Here is a 22,232-nt window from a genome sequence, read left to right as displayed (position 1 = left end):
AACTTGATTACCGATTCCTTAGCCCAAGAACAGCTTTTGGCGAATTTCAGCAATATGTAATTCTTTAACTTACCTCTTAAGATTTTTTCCTCATGACATTTCTGGAAGTCCCAGATTCGGACGGTGCCATCATCAGAACATGTTGTAAATTTAACATCTGTAGGGCAAAAGCTGTACAGAAAGAGAAAGAGAAAAAAATGCCACTAACTAATTCAAAATTGGTAAAAAGGGACTGAGAACATCGCAATTCAATGCTTGAAGAGTGTTGATGAGATTAACGTTTCTTACAGGTGAAATTTACGAAAAGATGTAAAATGAAAACTTACTTTTATTTTGATCTAGCTGCACTTACCCGGCATTGCCCAGGAATGTTTTCATCTTGTCTTTTTTTACCAATTTTTTTTTTTTTTTTAATAGGATTTTAAAATGTTAACTTCAATTATGAAATTATTACTTGAATCAAATCGTTATAAAACTTTTTGTTAAAGTAATCTATTTATAAAATTATTGGATGTGAATAGTTTTAAAAGCACTCAAGTTTTTAATATATGAGGATTTGCTAAAAAAAAATTTTAAAGCAAGTTTCAATGACTTTCTGCGAGTAACTAATGGCAAACATAGCTGAAGTCAAGATGAATTTTTCAACACTCGCGTCGCAATCGCCATGTGTATGTATGTGTAGAGAGGTAGGGCAGTATTTAAGAAAAGCATGTTTTTCCTAAACAACTTTGATCAGTTTCAACTAGGCCAACATTAAGAGAAATATATTGAGTGCATATGTGGGAGGAAGGAACAGGAAATCATTCTTTGATGAAATAAAAATCGTCTAACTCTTCTACTAATGTCATGAATTGCTTCAAGTCTTAGCCTTCATGACAAAATTAGTGTTTTCAGTTTGAGAAAACTGTCATAGAAGGGGAAATCATCTGGAAACCATCATGAGAAGCATAAGCTATGTAAGCGAAAATCTGTTTTTTTTTTGTTTTTTTAATTGATTTTTAAAAAAGTGAAATTCCACTCAAAAGCAAAAAGCTCATCTGTTTCTGTTCGACAATTAAAATTATTTGAAAAACTTTTTTTATAGAAATTGCTTCAGACAAGGTATGAAGCCACTTAATGTAAGGAACTAACAAAAACAAAAGATGATTATCGCAAAGACGGGAGATACCTATTGGCCTTAATTTTGGAAAAGACGCAGGCTACCGGTAGGAGGAAAACACTGTTCCGCTAGCCTTCAAGTTCAATGTAAACAAATTCTTGTTGAGCCCTCCCCTTAAATAATCAAATTCTACTCAATTTCCAACATTAACGATTACTACACAACCACCTTATATTCATTAACACTTATCCTCAAATGGCCTCCAGGCGTTGATAAGTGGCAACTCCCTTGTAGAAAAAGAAAAGTTAGTAGAAAGAGTTCCATAAATTTGCAGTTCTTGGAAAGAAACTACTAGAATATAAAGCTGCATCACAATGATTATTAAATTTCTTTTTATTCAACTAATAAAAGACTTGTTTAGATGTATTGTAGTGGATTTAATTTAGTAATTTTTTTTTAATAAGACATAAAAAAAAATTTGTTTTAGTACTCGATGCTATTGTGCTTTTATTTTAATAAATAATCGATTGATATAAAAAAACAAAAAAAACAATGTGCAAGTTACATAGAGACAAGAATACACAAGTGGTCACAATTCTATTAATAGATTTTTGGTTCTTAGGCAGCACATTTCACTCAATAACAGATATAAAAATCTTTATTTTTTTGTTTTACAAAATATTTGACTATGAAGATCTTTTATGAATATTATTTTAATTGGGAATGTTTTGATGGTTAAAAAGGAGTGTAAATTTAATGGCAGGTTTTACTTTTTACTTTGTATAAGATAAATTTAAAATTTAAATTGAACACAAATGGGGTAAGAGGGACATTACACACAAGTACACATTTCCAGAAGTGATAAATTTATTTGAATTGGAAAGTTTGACTTTACAAATATTTAAAATTAAGTTTAGCTTGCAAAATATTTGTGTATATTTTAATTTGTTTTTCTTTTGTTTTTAAGAAATCCTATCAAATTGCTGACATAGTTCATTAATATAGCAAATTAACAAAAAAGCCATTTGGATTAATATCTTCAAATGGTATTATCAAATGTCATGTCATTTTTATTTGAAAATTAATTTTGAAACAATTAGACTAAACATCTATTTTTTTTAATATTGTGAAAAATTAAATATTTTAGTGAAATATATGTACAATGCCAAGATTTTATTGAATAATAAGGTATGATTCTGAGAGAGAAAAAAAGGAGTTTACATAGGAATGGCCATAATGCATTTGAATATTGTCTTTATGGATTAATAAATATCCAGCACTTTATTTACTAAAACCTTCTGAAAATGGATATATTGCATTTAACAGAAAGATATTTTTCCCGAATTTATATTAACTGTAGACAAGTTGCAACATGAAAAAAAAAAAAAAAAAATCTACAGAGTACTTCCGCCCAGAAGGGAGACACCTGGTAGCCATAATGTGCTTCAAACCACTCATAAATAGAGACAGCTGCTTAAAGGAGTCAAAATGGAGTCATGACCCAATATCATCTACAAGAATGTTGCCATTTTATTTGCAATTAATTTCTGCATAAGTAAGCTGCACAGAAGTGTCCATGATTGATTCCTGCAGAAAATCATCAAGATAAAAGAAAAGCAACCGCAAACAATTAATGCATGTATTTATGATCCTCTGCAGGAATGAAACATGGACGCTTCTACATAGCTGACTTGCCACAGATATTTTTCATATTACTACTAAGTTTTACTTATGTATCGAATATATATTTTAATATTTTCAAGTAAATACTGAAATATATATACACACAATATATTATATCACCTTATAATATTAAGTGTGTATATACATAAAACAGTAATAAATTATATATAGTTAGTTGCATTTCAGAGATACCCGCAAAAAAGATCTGAAGACCTTAGAAGTTGACCTCTGGCCATCCTACTTGGAGGCAGGTTGTACAGCAAGGTCTTCTCCGATCCAAAGAGACACTTGTCAGATTGGTTCAAATGTAGGAAGAACAAAAGAAAGATTTTGAATGTGACACCATAGTTCCCTGAAACTGAAGGTTGTCAATAGTGTGTGCATATAAAGAGAAATGTAGTTTGCTTAAAGCATTGCTGATAAACAAGTATGTGGATATTTATGAAGGTTGATAGCAATGCAGAAAAAAATGGAATGTTCAAAAAGTATGAACAAAACTAAATCAAAGACAGTATTTGGGTTATGAATCTGCAAAAAACTTATTTATTCTTTAAAAGATCTTTCACATATCAAAATCAGTAAATATGAGGATTATTGCTAACTATTAATAAAAATATCCAGGATTGTAACATTTTTGATAATTTTGAGAGTGAACCTCTTATTCGATTTAAGCAATGTTCTTTTTCTGGTTTTCATCATTATACTTGGATTTTTTATATTCATTCATGTTTTGTTAGCTTTTTAATAAGAACATTAAATCATAAACATTAGATGCACTTGTACAAACATGTTCTAATGCACATTAATTGATCATAATGAAAATGATCAGAAATAAGTATAAAAATTAGTTTTCCTTAAAATTATGAAATTTTTTAATGGTATTTCAAGGTCATTTTTTTTTTTTAATTATTTTACGGATATCTAATTATTGCAATGATTATACTGAAATATTTTGTTCTTAACTCGGTTGCATACAAACTCAGAAATGAAATCATAAATTAAAAACTACATAATATCCAATTTAATCAGTTGGTTGCCTCAAATTGAGTATTCAAAAGATTGTTTTAAAAAAAAAATAATGGGTAACTTTTTTCCTTAGTTATCCCGAATATTCACAGGATAAGCATTTCTTTTTACAATCACAAGCATTTGCATTTTTCTATCACAAACTAAATTTACTTGCCTGGGATGCTTCGTTTGCCGATAATTTCACATTTCGTATGAATCTTGAGAACTTTTATAGTATTTTTTTTTTTTTTTTACATAGGCATCACCACATTATCAAGGTCAAGAGGCCACTCAAGGATAAGGGTTAAAGAGTGTACAGTAGAAATTGGACAATATAGTAATCATTAGTAATGAAAATTTGGTAAATTTGATAACTTATATGGAACGGCTCATCAAGAACTTATTTATGTTAGACTTGAAGACAACCATATTGTAGTCAGCTGGAAAGCAGGAAAACGGAAGACAATTCCACAGGCGTGCAGTTCTAAGAAAGAAGCTTTGTTCATGGAATCTACGTTTAGGTTTAGGCACAGATAAAGAGTGGGGGGAATTATTGATAGTGTTTACAGCTAGACGCGTGTTTCTTGTGAAAGTTTGTATTAATTGTATTAATATTAAATTTGTATTGAAAGTTTGTAGTATTTTGTGCAATATGAGTTTCACTATATTTTTTTTTTATTCTTTATATTTAAATTAAAAAATATTTTTAGCAATTATATTGTTTTAGCTATTTCTAATTACAAGTCGCTAATTAAAAAATATGTTTAGCAACTATATTATTTTAGTTATTTTCAAGCTATAAAATACCTTTTTAATTGGTTTATTTGTGCATCATGTTCAAAATCAAAATGAATACTAAGAAAATAACATTTTTTTTCTTAATGAATGTAGATGATTTCTTTTGAAAGAAACATTTCACTTTACAAAACTAACGATGCAAAAAAAATGTAAATGAAACTTCGGCATAATTATAAATAAACTTACATTTTTTTTTTTCTTCAATTCTGTGTATATATGTGCATGTGTGATGCCTATACCAAGAATACTCAGGATAAAATAAGATAAATTTTAAATCTGTGATTTCAAAATATTAATAATCTTATAAAACAAATATGAAAAATAATTAAAATAAAATACTGCCATTTTTGTGTGAGTAATTACAAAATAGTGGAAAAAGAGAAGGGAGAACTGAACTGTATAACTTGTGATAGCAAGGCTTTATTACCCTGCCTTCAGCCATGATTGACAAAAATCAACACTAATATATATTAAATGTTATTTTAATATATTAATGGATATTTCAATAATTTCAATATTAAAGTTTTGAGAGATTTTTTTAAATAATACAAAAAGCAAAAGTTATTTTCTAGATTTTTGAAAGCAGATGCTAACTTTATATTTATCAGTTTGTTTGATAAAAAAATAAAATAGAAGTAAAAATTACACTTTGTAAAAATAAATTATATAAAAAATTATTAATTAATTAATGTTATAGTTTTTAAACCAGAGTTGGAATTGGCAATTTTGGCATAAAGTCAGAGTTGGGATTTCTTTTTTTCATCAATAATAATCATCTATAATTTACTGAATAATTCATATTGTAAAATACAATTGTTTATAAGTTAAATTATTTGTACTATTTGGAAGAGGTAGACAAGTTAGAGTGAATTATCTCCCTTAGATTTGGCAATTATACTTAAATTCTACTGATCAATTTTAAACAAATAAAGATAGTTCGTGTTTGAAATAAAATACGGACACCAAATCTTAGATTCAAGCTTTTACCATGATTCGAGGAAATGCAATCAAATATCATGTAAAACCAAAAAAGAAAAAGATGTTTTTAATATTTGAGAGAAAATTTGTTATGACAGAAAAATGTGCTGCTTCCAAATAAAAAAAAAAAATTTCATAAGCATCCCATTTTTTTCTTAGAGATTTTATAAAGAAGTTTTTATTTAAAATTATACTTAGAGATTATTAGTAGGGAGACCCGACGTTGTCTGGGATTGAATGAGGATTAACAAATGTTCCACACTTCCAATATTTCTCTTGTCATCAAAATCGGTGAAATTGCCCATTTTTTAAATCAACTGATTGCCTGCTCTAGTCAGGGACCCACTGTGGTGCACCAGGACGAAGCTTCATATACCTCCCCTCAGTGACTTAGTCCACAATACATTGTGGTTTACACCGTACTGTAGAGAACCTACTGTTAATTTTATAAAATTATTTTTGAATTAAAGTTGAAAATGCAAAAGGCAAGTAGTAATATTATGATTCAATTCATTTGATTGTGCTCTAAATAAACATCCATTTCGAACACGCCTGTCTTATCAAAGAACCTACTGTTTATTTTATATGTTGTTCCCTTCTGCTTGTGTGGTGATAAAACTTCTCAAATGCACTTGCAACGTAAGGCTGTTGATCAAAATTGGACTATTCCTTCTTTAATAGGAGTTTTCAATTATCAATACTCATCAGAGGTATTCTCATACAAAACCTATCTAAGAACACCTCCAAACACAAAGATAGAAGGGGAAAAAAAAAAAAAAAAAAAAAAACAGCATCAATAGGGAACAAACTCCCACACACAATACATTCTATATATAAATAGAGATATTTTGGTTTAACTATAATTTTGACTAACACTTCAATAATATCAATTAGAAAATTTCCTCAAATAATGGAAGTTAGGAATACAATATTTATCCGAGAGTCTTTCTTATATGACATGCCAACAACTATTAGAACTCATAATGCATCGTTTCAAAAATCAACCTATCCTACTGACATTTCTTCTACATAGACAAGGGGACAAATTAATCATCTCATAACTGTATTACCTATGCAAACACCAAAAGGTAATGTTGTAGATAACATTGTGGAAAATATATTCCATTATTTTTCTTATTACAAATTTACTGTATCTTTGATGCTGACACACCCACACATTGTGGCAACATGGTTGAAATAAAAACATTTTCGGCTACAGAAAAAGACATTTGAGTTATCTATACAAATTCAACTTTCGTTTCAATGTAAATCCTTTGGTCAAATGATACAAACGACATCCATTAAAGATGATGTCCCTTTTGTAGGCATATGATCGGATTCTGTACGGATCTTATTTTTCTTTGTGAATTTTCTACCTTCCTAGCCCCACAGATAACCGTTTCATTTAATAATGGTGCTATGAAAACATGAGTATCCACACAAAAAAAAAAAAAAAAAAAATGGCATTATACATATATCATAATGCAGTGTGATATCCTCATAACTTATGGTTATATCACTTTAAAACCAATGTGTATGCAGTATGATGTATAGAAGTGAAATTTAGCCAGTGAGCATTGCATGGAAGAATGATATACTGAATGTGTAATGTGAGTCTTAAAGATTACAAGATTAAATATGGACAGTATAGGAAGGTGTGTGTGGAAAAGTAAATTTTGATGCTATTATATTGTGTTGAAAGAAATGGACAAGAGTTGTTGAGTTAGTGGATATAAAACAGTTGCAGTAGAAGTTTGGGAGGTGGCAATGGTTCAGTGGTTAACAATATGGACTGATGACCTAAGCGTCCCAAGTTCAAATCCTGTTCATTCCACAAAACTCACTTTCACTAAGGATGTTGACAACCTTCACATGGTCCCTCCTATAAGTACTTGACGTATTTCTAGAAAAAAGTTAAAGTGTTAAAAAGTGTTAAAAAAAATAACAACCAGAACTTGCCCCCATACTTTCCAAACTGTTTAAGCGTTGCCTTAAGGAGAAGTGCTTTCCAACACCCTGGAAAACCTTATCAGTATGCCTTGTATTTAAGAATTCAGGAGATAAGTCATCCTCCTCTCAGTACAGACTAATAAATCTCCTGTGTGTCATGAGTAAGTTGCTAGAATCCACGATAAATAGAGAAGTAGTCAACCACCTCAGCAGAAATAACCTTCTTAGCGACACGCAATATGGTTTCTGCTCTGCTAGATCTACAGCAGATATGCTAACGGTTATATCTCAAAGGATTAGCGAATCTCTCGACAAAGGCTTCATTTCTAGGGCAATTGCTCTCGACATACCAAAGGCCTTCGATAAGGTTTGGCATAAAGGCCTACTACACAAGATTTCCAGCTACGGTATAACTGGAAATGTTTTCTCTATCATTTAGTCATTTCTCTCAGATAGGCTCATAAGAGTAGTGGTTAATGGGCAGAAATCAGAGGCCCACAGTATTAATGCTGGAGTCCCTCAGGGATCCATACTGGGCCCATCTCTCTTCCTGATCTACATCAATGATCTCCCAAAACACATACTAAAATCTTTCGTTGTCATCTATGCTGATGACACGACCATCTATGGCAACACATCAAAGGCTGTAAATGATGATGTCCTCTCTGATTCACTCTCCTCTGATCTTGAGCGCGTGGTACAGTGGGAAAAGAGGTGGCTGGTAACCTTTAATACATCTAAGACCAAGCTCCTATCTCTACATCATAAACGCTCTGATCCCCATCTGGCATCAATTGAAATGGATGGCTCTCGTCTAAGGGAGGCCCCAGGCTTTGATAAGCTTCTGGGTTTGACCTTTACACCTGATCTTAAATGGAACACATACATCAAGTCTGTGGCCAAGGTCGCTAGGAAAATGGTGGGATCCTTCTACCACTCCAGAAGATATCTCACTAATGATGCAATTCTCTATCTATATAAGAGCCAAGTACGTCCAAAGATGGAGTACTGCTGCCACATCTGGGCAGGGGCTGCTAAAAACAGCCTATCCTGCCTTGACAGAGTACAAAATAGACTCCGTGGCTTGGTGGGGGATGCCCTTTTCTTTACCCTGCAACCTCTTTCCCACAGAAGAGACGTAGCGAGCCTGTTATTGTTCTATCATTATTTCCATGGCAGGTGCTCGTCTGAGCTCCAATCTCTGGTCCCCCCCTCGTCAATCTTTTTCAAAAAACACCTGACTAGCTGAAACCACCGTCAATAATTTTCCCCACTCCCTATCTGTGTGGAAATCAAAACAGATTCCATGAACAAAGCTTCTTTCTTAGAACTACACGCCTGTGGAACTCTGTTCCGCTTGCCTGTTTCCCTCCCAAATTCAACCTGGATGTCTTCAAGTCCAACACAAACCAATTCCTGATGAACCGCCCCCCCCCCAAGTAATGACACCTTACAAATTCTCCAATACTATTGCTACACTATCCCTTTGATTACTGTACACACAATAACCCTCATCCCTGAGTGGCCATTAGGCCTTGATAAGTGGTGAACTCCATGTAAAAAAAAAAAAAAAAAAAAAAAAAAAAAAAAAAGATATCCGGGAAACCAATGCCAACAACAGAATCTTCAGATTTATACAAAATAATGATAAATAGAAGGTGGAGTTCATAGAAGAAGGAAAACATCGGAGGAAATGATAAAAATAGATATGCGGGAAAGAGGGATAAATAAAGACCTGGCCAGAGATAAATTACTTTGGAAGTCATTTTCTTAAAAACTGTTGAACACATGCCGGCATGTAAAACAGATGTTAACCAAGTATGATGATTCTAATCAGATGACCAAAGTTAAGCAAGATGAGAATTTTGGAATTAGCAGGTGTTGTAAGTTTGGAAATGGAAGTGACCGTAAAGTCGCTTTCTCCAATAATATTGAGAAAAATATAAACCCACTTCTCTTCCACCTAAGTTCGAATGAAATAGTAGTCAAACTAGACTCCCCAGGTTTGGTTGTGCAATCTGTCGCAGAGATGGAAACTTTCAAAATAACACCAATTTTAGTGGTGCATTCTGTCAGCTTCCTTGAAAAACATTGTTTGGAGAGGCATTGTTACCAACCTCCAATTCTGACGAGCCATGAAAAAGATACATACAGAGAAATATCAAAATAGAAGCTAAGAAAATGATATAAACAAAAGTATTAAAATAAGAGCTACTTTATATCTGGTTGGTCGTCTTACAGAAAGATCAAATTTACTTTTGTTGTTTGCTATTTATTACCAAAGCGCAACATCTATCGTAAAAAACATTCACACGTTTAAAATCAATTGCATGTAAATAAATTATCTCAGAAGATTTGATAGGTCTTTTCTAGCGTATCTGAGTTAATGACAAAACAATAACCATTATATTACGATTATTTATAAATAATTCATTGTACACAAGTTGTTGTTTTACCCATAATTGTGTGTGCGCATCTTCCATTCTTTTCCCAACAATATCAATATGAAAACAAATAGTATAGATGTGATGGGTTTGCGTAGATTACTTTACCAAAATATGTATTGCAAAAAGTGCATTCACTTTTTTTTTCTTTTTTTTTTTAAATTCGCTTTTATTCACTTCAAATAAGGTGTATTGCCACTGAAGCATAAGGGGCTAAATTTATAAAGAGGAAACTATGATGGGGAGTTGGGTAGTAAGAAGTTTGTTCAAATTACATTTATTTCTGCATGTTGGCATGGTTGGTGAAACCGAGCAGGGTTAGGTTTGGTTGACAGCATATCAATGATTTAGGATTACTTAATGCCAAATAAAGGTGTCAAATGGAATCCTATTAGGTGGGATAATTATTTTATATTCTAACCACACATTGCAGTGAGAGTGAGAACATTACTCTTAGAAAGGATGATGTGGATTGGAGACAACAAACGATATGGAGAATGGTGATTTGGATGCTATCAGAAAATCACACTTAAACATGAAAAATCAAAATGTAAAAGTAATTTTTTTATAGTTGAGAAAAAAAAATATATATAATCTTGCATGTAATGCCTTTCTCTCAAGTGCGTCTTTTTCTTCTAGCACATTAAATCATCTTGATTGGAAAAAAAATTTCATTGTCATTCAATAGTTGAAAACAATTTTCAAACCAGGTGTCCTTCGTTTGGGAGGAATAGGGGAGGTACAGTCTGAATTCATTACTCCATCGATAGGGTGAATAGAGCAAGGAGGAAATTCTAAAGCCAAGTTATCTGAGAAAAGAGGTTATCATTATCTGGCATCTATGTTGAAGTGGTGTGATTTTGCTGCTAGTCAGGAAGGCCACGGGTATTTATGTTGAGAGAGTACAAGTGCAGCAAGTTCATCAGATCATATTTTGGTTTGGTAAAACAAAGATGCAACATCATGGCAATGCAACAGGAGCTAGAGCTTGGCAGACAGTGCGAAACCTATTAAGTCAGAAATTTTTTTTTGCCCAAGAAAGAAAGAGAGACTAGTGGTTGTTACGCCAGCCCAGATTTGGCATCAATATTCCATGCATGGACAAATGATGACTTTAGACATATAGGTTAATTTTCTAGTAGAGTAGAGGGAGCCTACCTTCTTTGCGGCAGACTTAGCAGCATCATCTATGTTCTAATTTCATTTCATGTTGCCTGAAAATGTCAGGCTGAGGAGTAAACACGGAATTCTCTGGAAGGGTGCTATCAGCCGCAACAATCAATGGTTAGAAAGGTTTCTTATGGTTGTTAAAGGAGCCATGTCTTGGTAGCATTAAATGTGACCATCCAGTGTTGATCCTATTCTCTTACACACTGGAGGTCATTTTTACAAGGATTCAACCAATGCCTTATTTATGTGAAGATTGTCGAGGAGTGTACATACTTTTTCTAATAGTCAATAAATTTGACTAGATTTGAATCGCCTTAGCTAATTCCATCTATCTATTGACCACACACTTGCTGGCCAACTAATACCAATGGATACTAATCCAGCTGACTACCCAGACTGAAGGCATGCTGGATGAGAAGAGCACAGAAGCGTGTTCAATGACAGACTACAGCAAGGAATTAGAAAGAAGGAATTGGTATTATAATTAGGGCTAGGTAGAAAGGTAGGAGAATCAGCTGTTATAGTTGAGGGTTTAAAAATTTGAATTCCAGAAATATTGTTGATGCTATATTAAGTTAATAGTCAGCTAAGCAAAAAATTAAAAAATCTGATTCAGCTCTGTAGACTGTTGAAAGATAGACCTAACTGATTTCTGTAAAAATTGCTGACATTAATCCATTACTTTTGGTTAAGTAACTAACATTTACATTAATATTCTGCACATTTATAAGCTACTCTTTTTAAAACAAATATTACAGCAGCAAACAAATTGTACACGTTATATTGCAGTTTTAGCTTTCAAGACAAACCGTAATTGAAGCTAAGAAATTCATTCTATAAGTCAAAAGTGAAAGGTGTTGGAAATTGGACAATTAGACATTTTATAGATTAAAATATGCATAGGCTTTGATCTTTTATATTTTGGACATCTATAACATGAACAGTGATTAACAGTGAAAATCAAGAGGTTGATGCACAATTTAGGGTTGACAAGTGTTAGCCACAAGGAGAGGAGAGATTTTTGGTGGTTTAAACTGACTAGCTTGTCCTATCTGTTCAACAGTATGGAACAATGTAGGAAATATGTTTCTATTTTAAAAGAAAAAACATTTTTTTGGTATTAATGTTTGTGTATCTAATCCATTACAACAATTTACTTGGCCTTCGGGACAAGATCAAAGTGTAGTATCTGTTCTTCAGATGCTTGCTGCACTTCTATTTCTTGTTCTCTTTCGGTGGAGGAGAAATCCTTCACGACTGAGACAATTTTTATTTTTGTACCTTTTCTCCACGTTAAAAAACGACTCTGGTGTCTAACTCTGTCCCATGGGGAGGCATAGTAAATAGGTACAACAATTCAGTCAGACAGAAGATGATTCTCCATCTGCTGAAAATAAGGTGTCCTGACCAGCTCAAAGAAGTCTTCATTTATAGCGAAACTAATACAAAAAAGTAAAATTTTTAAAGAATGTAGAGATATTACCTAAATGTTATAAATGATGAGAAATCATGAGATATGACACATGAAATAAAAGAAAAAGGCAAGTAGAGAAAAGACTTTTTACAAAAAAAGATATTTAGAACATTTTATTTAAATAATACCCTAATACTAAAATTTTAAAATAAAACAATGAACAAGAAAAATTATTTAGAATTTATATTAAATTGCTCAACAATAATGAAATTTGGAAGGTGTTTAAAATATAAAAGAACGTAGACATTAAATGATAAATATTGATTTGTAGGAAGAGGGGAGTTTATTTGAATATCAAAACAATTCATAAACACACAGAATCATCTAAGGTATGGATCATCCTATTTTTTTTTTTTTTTAAATCTGAAGTATAAATCTAAAGCCGAAATGGTAAAGACATTGATAAAAATGAAAGTACACAATTGGGTTATTTCCCTTTTTCACTATCTGTCCTATTGAATAAAGAATAGAATGAAAGTTTCTGTGCTAGCTATAATATCCAGCAGTTCACAATAAAAACATCTTTGTTCTCTCAAGTTTGAAGATTTTTTATACATTAGTTTTTCTTGTAGCAATATTTTTTACATTCTTTTCTTTTTAAATTGATTCGTTTCACAACATTAATATGATTTAGTTTTTAAATAGGATTGTGAATAATATGAAGTAGAACGGGGAGGGGAGAGGTCACTGGAAACAGGTTGGGAATGACCAATTTAGATTGCGTAAGAGGACAATAAATTACTACTATTGTTCCTTATGTCTGCAAAGTATAAATAAAAGGAAATTTTTTTTAAGCCTAAACCATTTCTGAGAGAGAGGTGGTGGTAGAAGAAATAGCTTAACTAAGAAAAATTATAATATAATATGCATACAGGTTATATTAAAATAATTCTAGAAAAATTGCTAAAAGAAAAATTTAAACAAATATTGAAAAAAGTGGACGCATGACGATAGTTGACTTTTTTCAACATCTTTTCCAATAATTTTAACAATTTATCTCAATTTTTGAGGAAGAATAAAACGTAAAATCCAAATCCTATGCTGATATATTATCTGTCTCCAAGACATCCTCTTTTACAGGATTATGATTTATGCAAAACAAAATCATAAAATTGAGGAAAAAAAAAAATTTGTTAGATCTGTGGAAAAGTTGATAAAAGGTAGTCATTATGAGACATCCATTTCACTTTGTTTAAATATGTGCTGCCCACATACACACAATACATCATTTGTTCTTTGAAACATTAGAACATTAAAATAATTTTCAACTAAAATTTGACCTTATCAAAAACAGAAATTCTTATGCGTTAAAAAAAAAAAAAATTGTACAGAATTTCTTATATATTAAATAAAAATAAAGAAAATCTAGATGATGTACATACCCAAGATGAAACTATCAGATTCCAAAAATCGTGTAAATTAATCAAGTACTTTTATTTAGAAAATCATTTGTAGGCATTACAACAAAAGTCTATTAAGTTGAATTATTATCGAGTTATCGCCTTTGATTTTTTTTTTTTTTTTTTTTTTTTTTTTAGATTTCTTTCAAAACTACCAGGACTACCCAGCATTGCCCGGAGCAAAAATGTAACATAACTATCACTTTCTCTTCTTCGCTCAACCCATTCCTCTCTAAAACACACACAGAACTCAAGTTAAGTAAATCAAGAAATAACTGGGGGGGGGGATCAGAGTTACTTCCCTTTATATAACATTAAATGATATAAATGGTGATTTGACCCCCAAATAATGCATCTTTATTTCAACATTTTAGATATTTTTCCGAGGTTACGCAAATTAAATACCACCTTCGTAGAGATTGTGTGTGTGTGTGTTTTAAAAATTTTGACAAGACATACGTACAGACGTTTGCTTTCAATATTATAGATGGCGGTCAACAGTAACTATTCAAATAATCATAACATTTGATTTTCTTTATAAAAATAAAACTACTTACATGACTTTTGTAATATATTTTCATTTAGTCATATGTGTGTACATCAGATATTTCTTGATCCTTGTTTTTTAAAATAGGGAGAATTCTAGATAAGAACCAAGACAACACCAAAGTTAGGAAATCAACTTAATTATTTTCTGTATTATGAAATTTTAAATTTAATTAATGCAAAATTAGATTTTAATATTTCATTTTTATTATTCCTTACAATACGTTTGAGAAAAATTTGATAAGTTCTTGATATTCTTTCATTTCCAAAACATTTGAAGTATTCAATAGTGGTAAAATTTAACAGATAGCTCTTACTGTGTATTAATGATGGGTTTGAGAATTGGACACCATCCTTGAATACCTAGAAAGCCATGAGATAATTGCTATGGTCATGTGGAAGCAGTGGTTAGCAGGACAGATTAGAGTTGGAATTCTGATTGCACCTGTATAATGAAATTCATTGAAAAGCTGTGTAAAAAAAGTGACAAATCCTAGCGAGACAGTGCAATGTGGACCTTGACAAGAGATGGATGCTAGAGTGTTGACTATAAATAGAGCTCTGCTATTCCCGATACAGAGTTGCAAGAGACCAACTATTTATAACGTCAAGGCCCAAGGTCATCACCTTATAAAAGCAAAGAAACTCTACAAGAAATAGAGCCGTTGATGTTTCAGTTCTTTTTAAATAACCTTCTACCACAACTAATTATACAATGAGCAAAACAGATGGCTAGTGTATAGTCTGTGCATGAAGATTAAGTTCCTTCAAACTGATGGTCTATGGATGCATTTCCAGCGAAGACCACATCATGTAGCCCCACAACTTTGAAAAAAGGACAGACTCAATTTAAATGGCTATACTGAATTGCTGTCCACAGTTGTTAAATGCTGGGTGGAGAGGATAGCTGTGTGATGGCCATATATATGGTAGCAGGACTCAACTTACACCTCCAGCAAAAACCCCAAAAGAGTTTATCTGAGAACTTCCCTAATTTCTGTCTAAACATCTGATCCCTACTTCTAGAACTCGCCTGATCGCAACCCCATGGGCTATTATGTGTAAAGAATAACTAACTGTAACTATATTGCATGCAACACGGCAAAGGAGGGGATTGCCAAAATCAAACTGGTCTCCAGGCATTTCTTGTGTGCTTCAGATTCAGGTTACAATTGGAAACCATGTTAAAAGTTTTGAGGTACATTCAGCAAGAGATCCTTTAAGAGATGCACTTTGAATTTTGAGAATATATTATTAGCCAAAATATTACTTTTTCCCCTACTTCAAGTGTCGAATTATCCTGAACACACTATAAACTGTAAAAGTATTTAGGCAAAAAACAGTTAAGACTAGATTCCCAAACTGATAGATAATCTATTATAATAAAATCATATTCCTGTCTGTCTGTTTGCTCATAATTTGGGTAATATATACAAGAGGTAAACTGTTTTACAAATCGATTTTAACACTGAAAACGGACTTCTATATTCCGGCATGATTTCTATGCATACTATTTATTCAAAAGGAATCACCATTCAAGAGGTTATCTTATTTACATATTATATTAAAGAAAATCCTTTGTAATAATTAGCTCTAATTTTTTCAATGGAAATTAGTAATAGAATTATTTTAAGTATTCTATTTATGACTTTTAATTATTAGTGTAACGAACATCGGTCACATTTAAAAACAGAAGTTTTCATTTAACCTACCAGTTACTTCTTTTTAAGCCATGAGATTTTATTTCCCTGTTTGAATTTCATAGATGAAGATGACTTTTATACTTATGGTCAACTTTTAGGAAAATCGTAATAATTTATTTAAGATACACCAAATATCATATGTGACTAAACCCTCCACCTGGCAATATGATTTTTTTACCTGGCAATGCCAGGCATATACGCCTAGTTTAAAAAATAAAACTGATAGCAATTAGTATTTGTTTTTTAGTTACATCGTAAACAAAATATTTTTGAGTATTAAAAGAGAAGATTCTCTTGGTTTAACACACACACTCTTTGGGCCATATGTTGTTTTAAAGGATAATGTCATCCTTTTATTTCAGTATTCATAATTTCATTCAAGGATCTTCCTAATATCTTTCATTTGTTTTAGTGCATGATGTCATTCCTTTGTGCCCTCATCTAATGTGCACGGAGATAAATAAGATCTACAGAGTGTTAGTAGTATACAGATATTATTGAACTAGCTGAACCTGTGTAAATTGAAAAATATTTGAAATTCGATTTTAAAGCTTTATACTGTGATGATGTAATGATTAAAAATATTTTAAAACAACTATAAACTTTCTAAAATATTAAGTACAATCAAATAACTATTTGATGCAAAAAATAGTTATTAAAAGCTGACAGTAATATTAACAAATATTTTATATTTATCCTGGAATCAGGGATTTATTTTTATGTAGGTTTTTTACTAAAAGTTCATATGTGAATTAGTAACAATTATTAAATCTTTGATTTTAAGTGAATCCAAAATTTCCAATAGCAAATAAGCGGTGATAACAACCATACTAATAGATATGACTTATTTAATGGATAGTAAATAATTTCTCATGTGTAAATGATTATATGATGATATCCTGCTTAAGCATTTTTTATCACTATATTGCATGAAATATTTAAATAGTTTTAAAAAGTATTTTGACTTGAGTATTTCATAAAGTATGTTTTGTATAGTAGCATTTCTTACATGAGTTAGTAAAATATGCTTGACCAGTTATAAATGGTCTGGACGTTTTTCAACAGCTAACCAACTAAAACAACCTTTCTCTTAAATAATATGCTTCAGAATCATCATGACTCCATAAAAGAAATGATCTTTAAATCAAATTTTAAAAGTTTGTTGATAACACAATCAATTATATGAACAAAAGTTTGAACTAAACCATTTCAAAAAAAAGATTCACCCAGAATATTTGAGTTAATACTGTTTATTTACAATTTGTGAGAAGTTGTGTCCCTTGTATCAACTGCCCAATTAGATCAGCATACACTTATGACTAACATGAACAGAATAAATTAATATTAATAAAATGCATTAAAGATATAGAAATTTAATAAATTATTTTCTTTCAGGATAAAGAAAATCAAATATATGTTTGTCAGTTAAATTAAAATGTCTAGTTGTACATATTCAATAAAATCTGACTTAGAAATAAAATTTTATCCCATGTGAAAAGAGACAGTTGCATATCGAAGGTCAATATTGATTAAAATTCATGGACAAAATTTTAAAATTTCAGTAAATCAAATATAAACTTAGATCAATATTCCAGGGGAAAAATTCAATTTAATATTATCTACATTAAAGTTTTCTACAATTCAATAGACTAAATGAGCTTTATGAAAAATAGATCACTCTTATCTGAAAATAAGAAATCTATAATTGCTGGGGTAAAAAACTGAAAATGGGCATTACTCCCTTTGTACCTATGTCAAATATGTAAAAGTTAGTATTAACTGTGAGAAAAAAAATTATGCTATCAATTCACAAAGTTAACTTTTTACAGATACTAACACTATCTAAAATATAACACTAAAATATAAAATGGCCTTTTTGCGTGTGTGTGTGTGTGTGTGTGTGCTTGCATGACTGGCTAAAACTAAAAATTAACAAAAACACCCTCAAAGTTGGTATTTTCTTCCTCAATGTTGCCATAGATGAATTATGTACAAAAAATTTTTTTTAATTAGTTTTTGACTTTAAACTGGCAAAATTTTCAGGAGAGATTCCAGTCAGATTATGTGCTAACTAAATGGAAGTAACTGATTTTTTTTTAAGGAGTTATTTCTGTTATGCGAACTCATTCCTTGAGGAATCAATGAAGTGTGTGCACGCATATCCAAATAGAAGAATGAGGTGAGCAGAGAAGAAACAGGGATGATGTGCAGGAGGAAAAGGTGAAAGGGAGAAAGAAAAACTTTAATAGAAATATTCGACTTTTGCCCCCAGGCAATATCAAATAGCCCTGCTAGTGAATAATAAAGCAAAATTTCAAAGTTCATTCCATAGTATCATGGTTTCAACAAATCACATCTAAGAATTGATATTGTAATCAAGAATTTGATAGATTTCAGCACATTGTGAGAAGTGTATTATTTAAAATCCATAATTAAAACAATATAAATAACTCATAAAAGATATTGTTTTCGTACTACTGATTCCAGGGGGGTTCTAATCACAGAAAGAAAAAATAAGAAAAATTATAGGATTACAAAATTCAAAACTTCTCACATTGTGTCAAAAATTTAGTTAGTGAATTAGAAAGTTTATTTTCCAGATTTTGTCATAGTGCAAAAGAATTTTCAATTAAAAATATTTTTCTAAAAGGGAATCACAAAATGCAAAAATATCAACCTTGCTATTGTTGCCAATTAACTCAGTTTTCAAATTTTCAAATTTAAAAACTTTTTTTTTTTTTTTTAAAAAAAAGACTTTCACTTGATATCATTACTGAAGAGTAGTTTTTATATGTATCTCTGGAAAAGATTTTGTGTCTTGGTTTGAAAAAGCATTTTCACTGATCTGTCATGCTTTAGTTTGAAATGGCATTTACATCACTTAAAATGCATATTGACAAACATTAAAAACAATTTAGTTTTTCTTTTGCATTATATCAAAAAGCAGAAAAAAAACTTTCCTCATCTGAATAAACTATTAAAATTTTTCCTTTTAGTTTTTTTTACAATTTGTATCACAACAGAAGAGTAACGTCATCTAAAGGATGATCTATTCTTCCAGGCTATGTAATTCTCAAGACTTATGAAAAATTGACTCAAAGTTGTGAAAAGAAACAGTTAAGATGTAATTATTTTAATTCATATTAATAATGGCAACAAATTTATCTAATTTTTGACAATTTTACTAACCAAATCTCATCACTCGCTAAAGAAAAATGAAATATTTCTTCAAATGTGTGTGTATGTATTAAGGTGGATGTGTGTCCAGATTTTGTAGTTGTCATAAAGGCAAAGACAACAGATGCAAATGGCTGACTTTTACTAATTTTTATTGGAAAACTTTGATATATTTTTTTCCATTTTTTCTCATTTATTGAACTTATAATTACAAAAAAGATTGTTCTTGTTGCTGCTGCTGTAATTGTTAAAAATTTTATTTAAATTGAGATTATACAATATTGTTCAGCCATTGGGGCGTAGCTGCTGCTGTTACTGCCACTTTATTTGTGATGGTGACAACAGAAAGGGGAAGGAGAAGGAGGATCAATACTCCATAATGAAATCATGCAGCATTTATTCACAAACAATTTCATCAATCAAACACCGAGAGATAGAAAAACACAATTGTTTTTTTTTTTGTTGATTTTTTTTTTCCAGTACAGAAGTAATTATCAAGGAGAAAAAAAATTAAAATAAAACCCAACTTTGAAAACATTTCAATCATTTTATATTAATGGATTGGCCATTTTATGTTCAGTCAAAAAACTAAAACATACAAAACAAAAGGGTTGAGGAAAACAAAAATATGTAATATATGTGGGGTGGGAAACAGAATCAGTTATTGAGATAATAAAATCTGCACAATAAAAGAGGGTATAGATGCAAACAAGCCTGTAGATGAACACACATTTTTTTTCACTCATTCTTTTTGGTACTCTATTTTCATTCCTCCTAATGTCTGCTTCTCATATTTTAATTTATAATACCTCTTTGGCAAGCTCTCATTTTAATCAATAATTCCATTTAAGCTGATAAAATAATTACAAAAAAAAACCTTAGGCATATATACTCTCATCTACAACTAAATATCAATAATGTCATAGTATGAGAATATACTGATTAAATTCTCCAAATCAGATAGGCCAAACAAAAAAAAATTCTTATAACTTTTGAATTCAAATTTAACAGTTTCTATGCATGTAATAAATTTTTAAATATTCTTATCTAATAAAAATAAATTAATAACATTTTCAATATTCAACAGTTACTATTAATCTAACAAAAGATTTTTTAAATACACATGCTACTAGCTTGATGGATCTGTGGAAGATGGAGATATTGAGTAAACAAACAATGCAACAAGTTACAAACTCAAAATTTATTTTTGCACCAGAACAGGGTCCTTAAGATATGTCTCAATGGCTAAAGAGTAAGAATGTTTACACTGTTCCCGCCTCCCATTCTTATGTAAATACTCGATTTTTCAGTAATCAATTGGTAAATCATCAAGTAGTTCCTGAAGAATGTCATTACAAGGTCAAATAAATTATAATGCTTCCGCTTGGTTCAAGTCATTTATTTATAACATACATACATACTCTCAACATCCTATTCAAGAGTTTCTTATTTTTATTCCTTCTGCTACTTCAACACTCAGTGTTTAACATGTTTTTGTTTTTAATGTTTTTCTAAAACATTGTTGTTTTAACATCACTTATTAAAATCTATATTTCATCTTCTACAAGTATACTCCAACTGTCACTACCGAGTTGATATCCAAAATAGAAAAGATGTTTTAGGTTATATGTATCATTGATAACCATGTCAGATTTCTATAAATAATTGCTGGTTGCGTTTAAGATTTTAAAACAGTTTTCAATATATTTTGATTTTGTGTAAATGTTACAGCTAAGTAGTAGGAAGCTTGAATGTCACTAAAAAAAAAATAAATAAATAAATAAATAAAAAATAAAACAAAAATAAATAAATAAAAAAAGCTAATTCTATGAATTTAATAAAACCATCAGATTCCAGTGATTCAACAATTTTTTCTCAATTCAAAATGTTTAACACTTAAAAATGTTTCAATATGAAGGTAATTATACCATTAAAATATATCTTTGAAATATTTTTTCATAAGTTTTTATTTTAAAAATGGAGATTTTCAGAAATAGCTACAACAAATTATTTAAACATGGCCGACTGCAATTAAATATATCCTTAACAAATCAATGCAGATTCCTCATTTACAAAAAAAATGAATCATGCAAAAAGTAATTTTTTTAATGCATGAAAATTACAAAAGCCATAATGATTAAAGATCAAGAGAAACTCTAGATAAATTAAAATTTTGACAAATTTAATGAAAATAAAAAAAAAATTAAAATACACCCCATAAGGAATCTCAACTGAACCTTTGTATCAACTAAAGATGCTGATAAAAGATTTTATAAAACCATAAATTCTTTCAGCAAATACGATACTACCTAAAAAACTGAAATTCAAATTGTTACATACCAATGTTAAACTAGGAAACAAAAACAAATAACTTTAAAAACATTTCCTATAAAGTTTTTTTTTTTTTTTTTTTTTTTTTTTTTTTAAATCAAAAAGTTTTTGTAGAGCAAATAATATTTTGAAAGGGCTGTATAGCTTCTTACTTAAATCGTATAACCAGTTTACAGTATTTGCAACAATTTTAAGATCATGGTTATATGACTGTTAAAAAATGTTAAACATTTATCACAGAATTTGGAAAACAAGTAATTTGTGCAAGTTCAGCTTTTTCTAAAAATACAATTTGTTAGTCAAAGAATGTAAGATGACACCCACATTAGGTGATTCCTCTTTTAGAGGCACGTTTGTACTCTAGTCTCATTTTTCAGTGGTTTTCTTCATTTATTCCCAGCCACGTGGACTAAGGCATTATTATACAAAATAGGCCAGCATGTAAAGCATATGTTAATCCGAATATGAAAC

General features: G+C 30.5%; 1 protein-coding gene across 3 annotated transcripts in view; it reads right to left on the bottom strand.

Moving 5' to 3' along the window:
- Nucleotides 1-22,232, bottom strand: part of LOC145290939 (uncharacterized) — a 132,601-nt gene that overhangs the window by 37,483 nt on the left and 72,886 nt on the right. For all 3 annotated transcript variants that reach the window (XM_080136526.1, XM_080136528.1, XM_080136527.1), the window contains exon 7: nt 74-171. In XM_080136526.1, coding sequence (XP_079992652.1) covers nt 74-171 — 98 coding nt within the window. The remainder of the gene's footprint in view (nt 1-73; nt 172-22,232) is intronic.

This window comes from Euprymna scolopes, chromosome 2 (assembly GCF_053919585.1).
Source record: "Euprymna scolopes isolate OS-2025 chromosome 2, ASM5391958v1, whole genome shotgun sequence".
NCBI lineage: Eukaryota > Metazoa > Mollusca > Cephalopoda > Sepiida > Sepiolidae > Euprymna > Euprymna scolopes.
The sequence above is the reverse complement of the archived record's forward strand: the minus strand, read 5'-3'. Positions and strand labels throughout refer to the sequence as shown.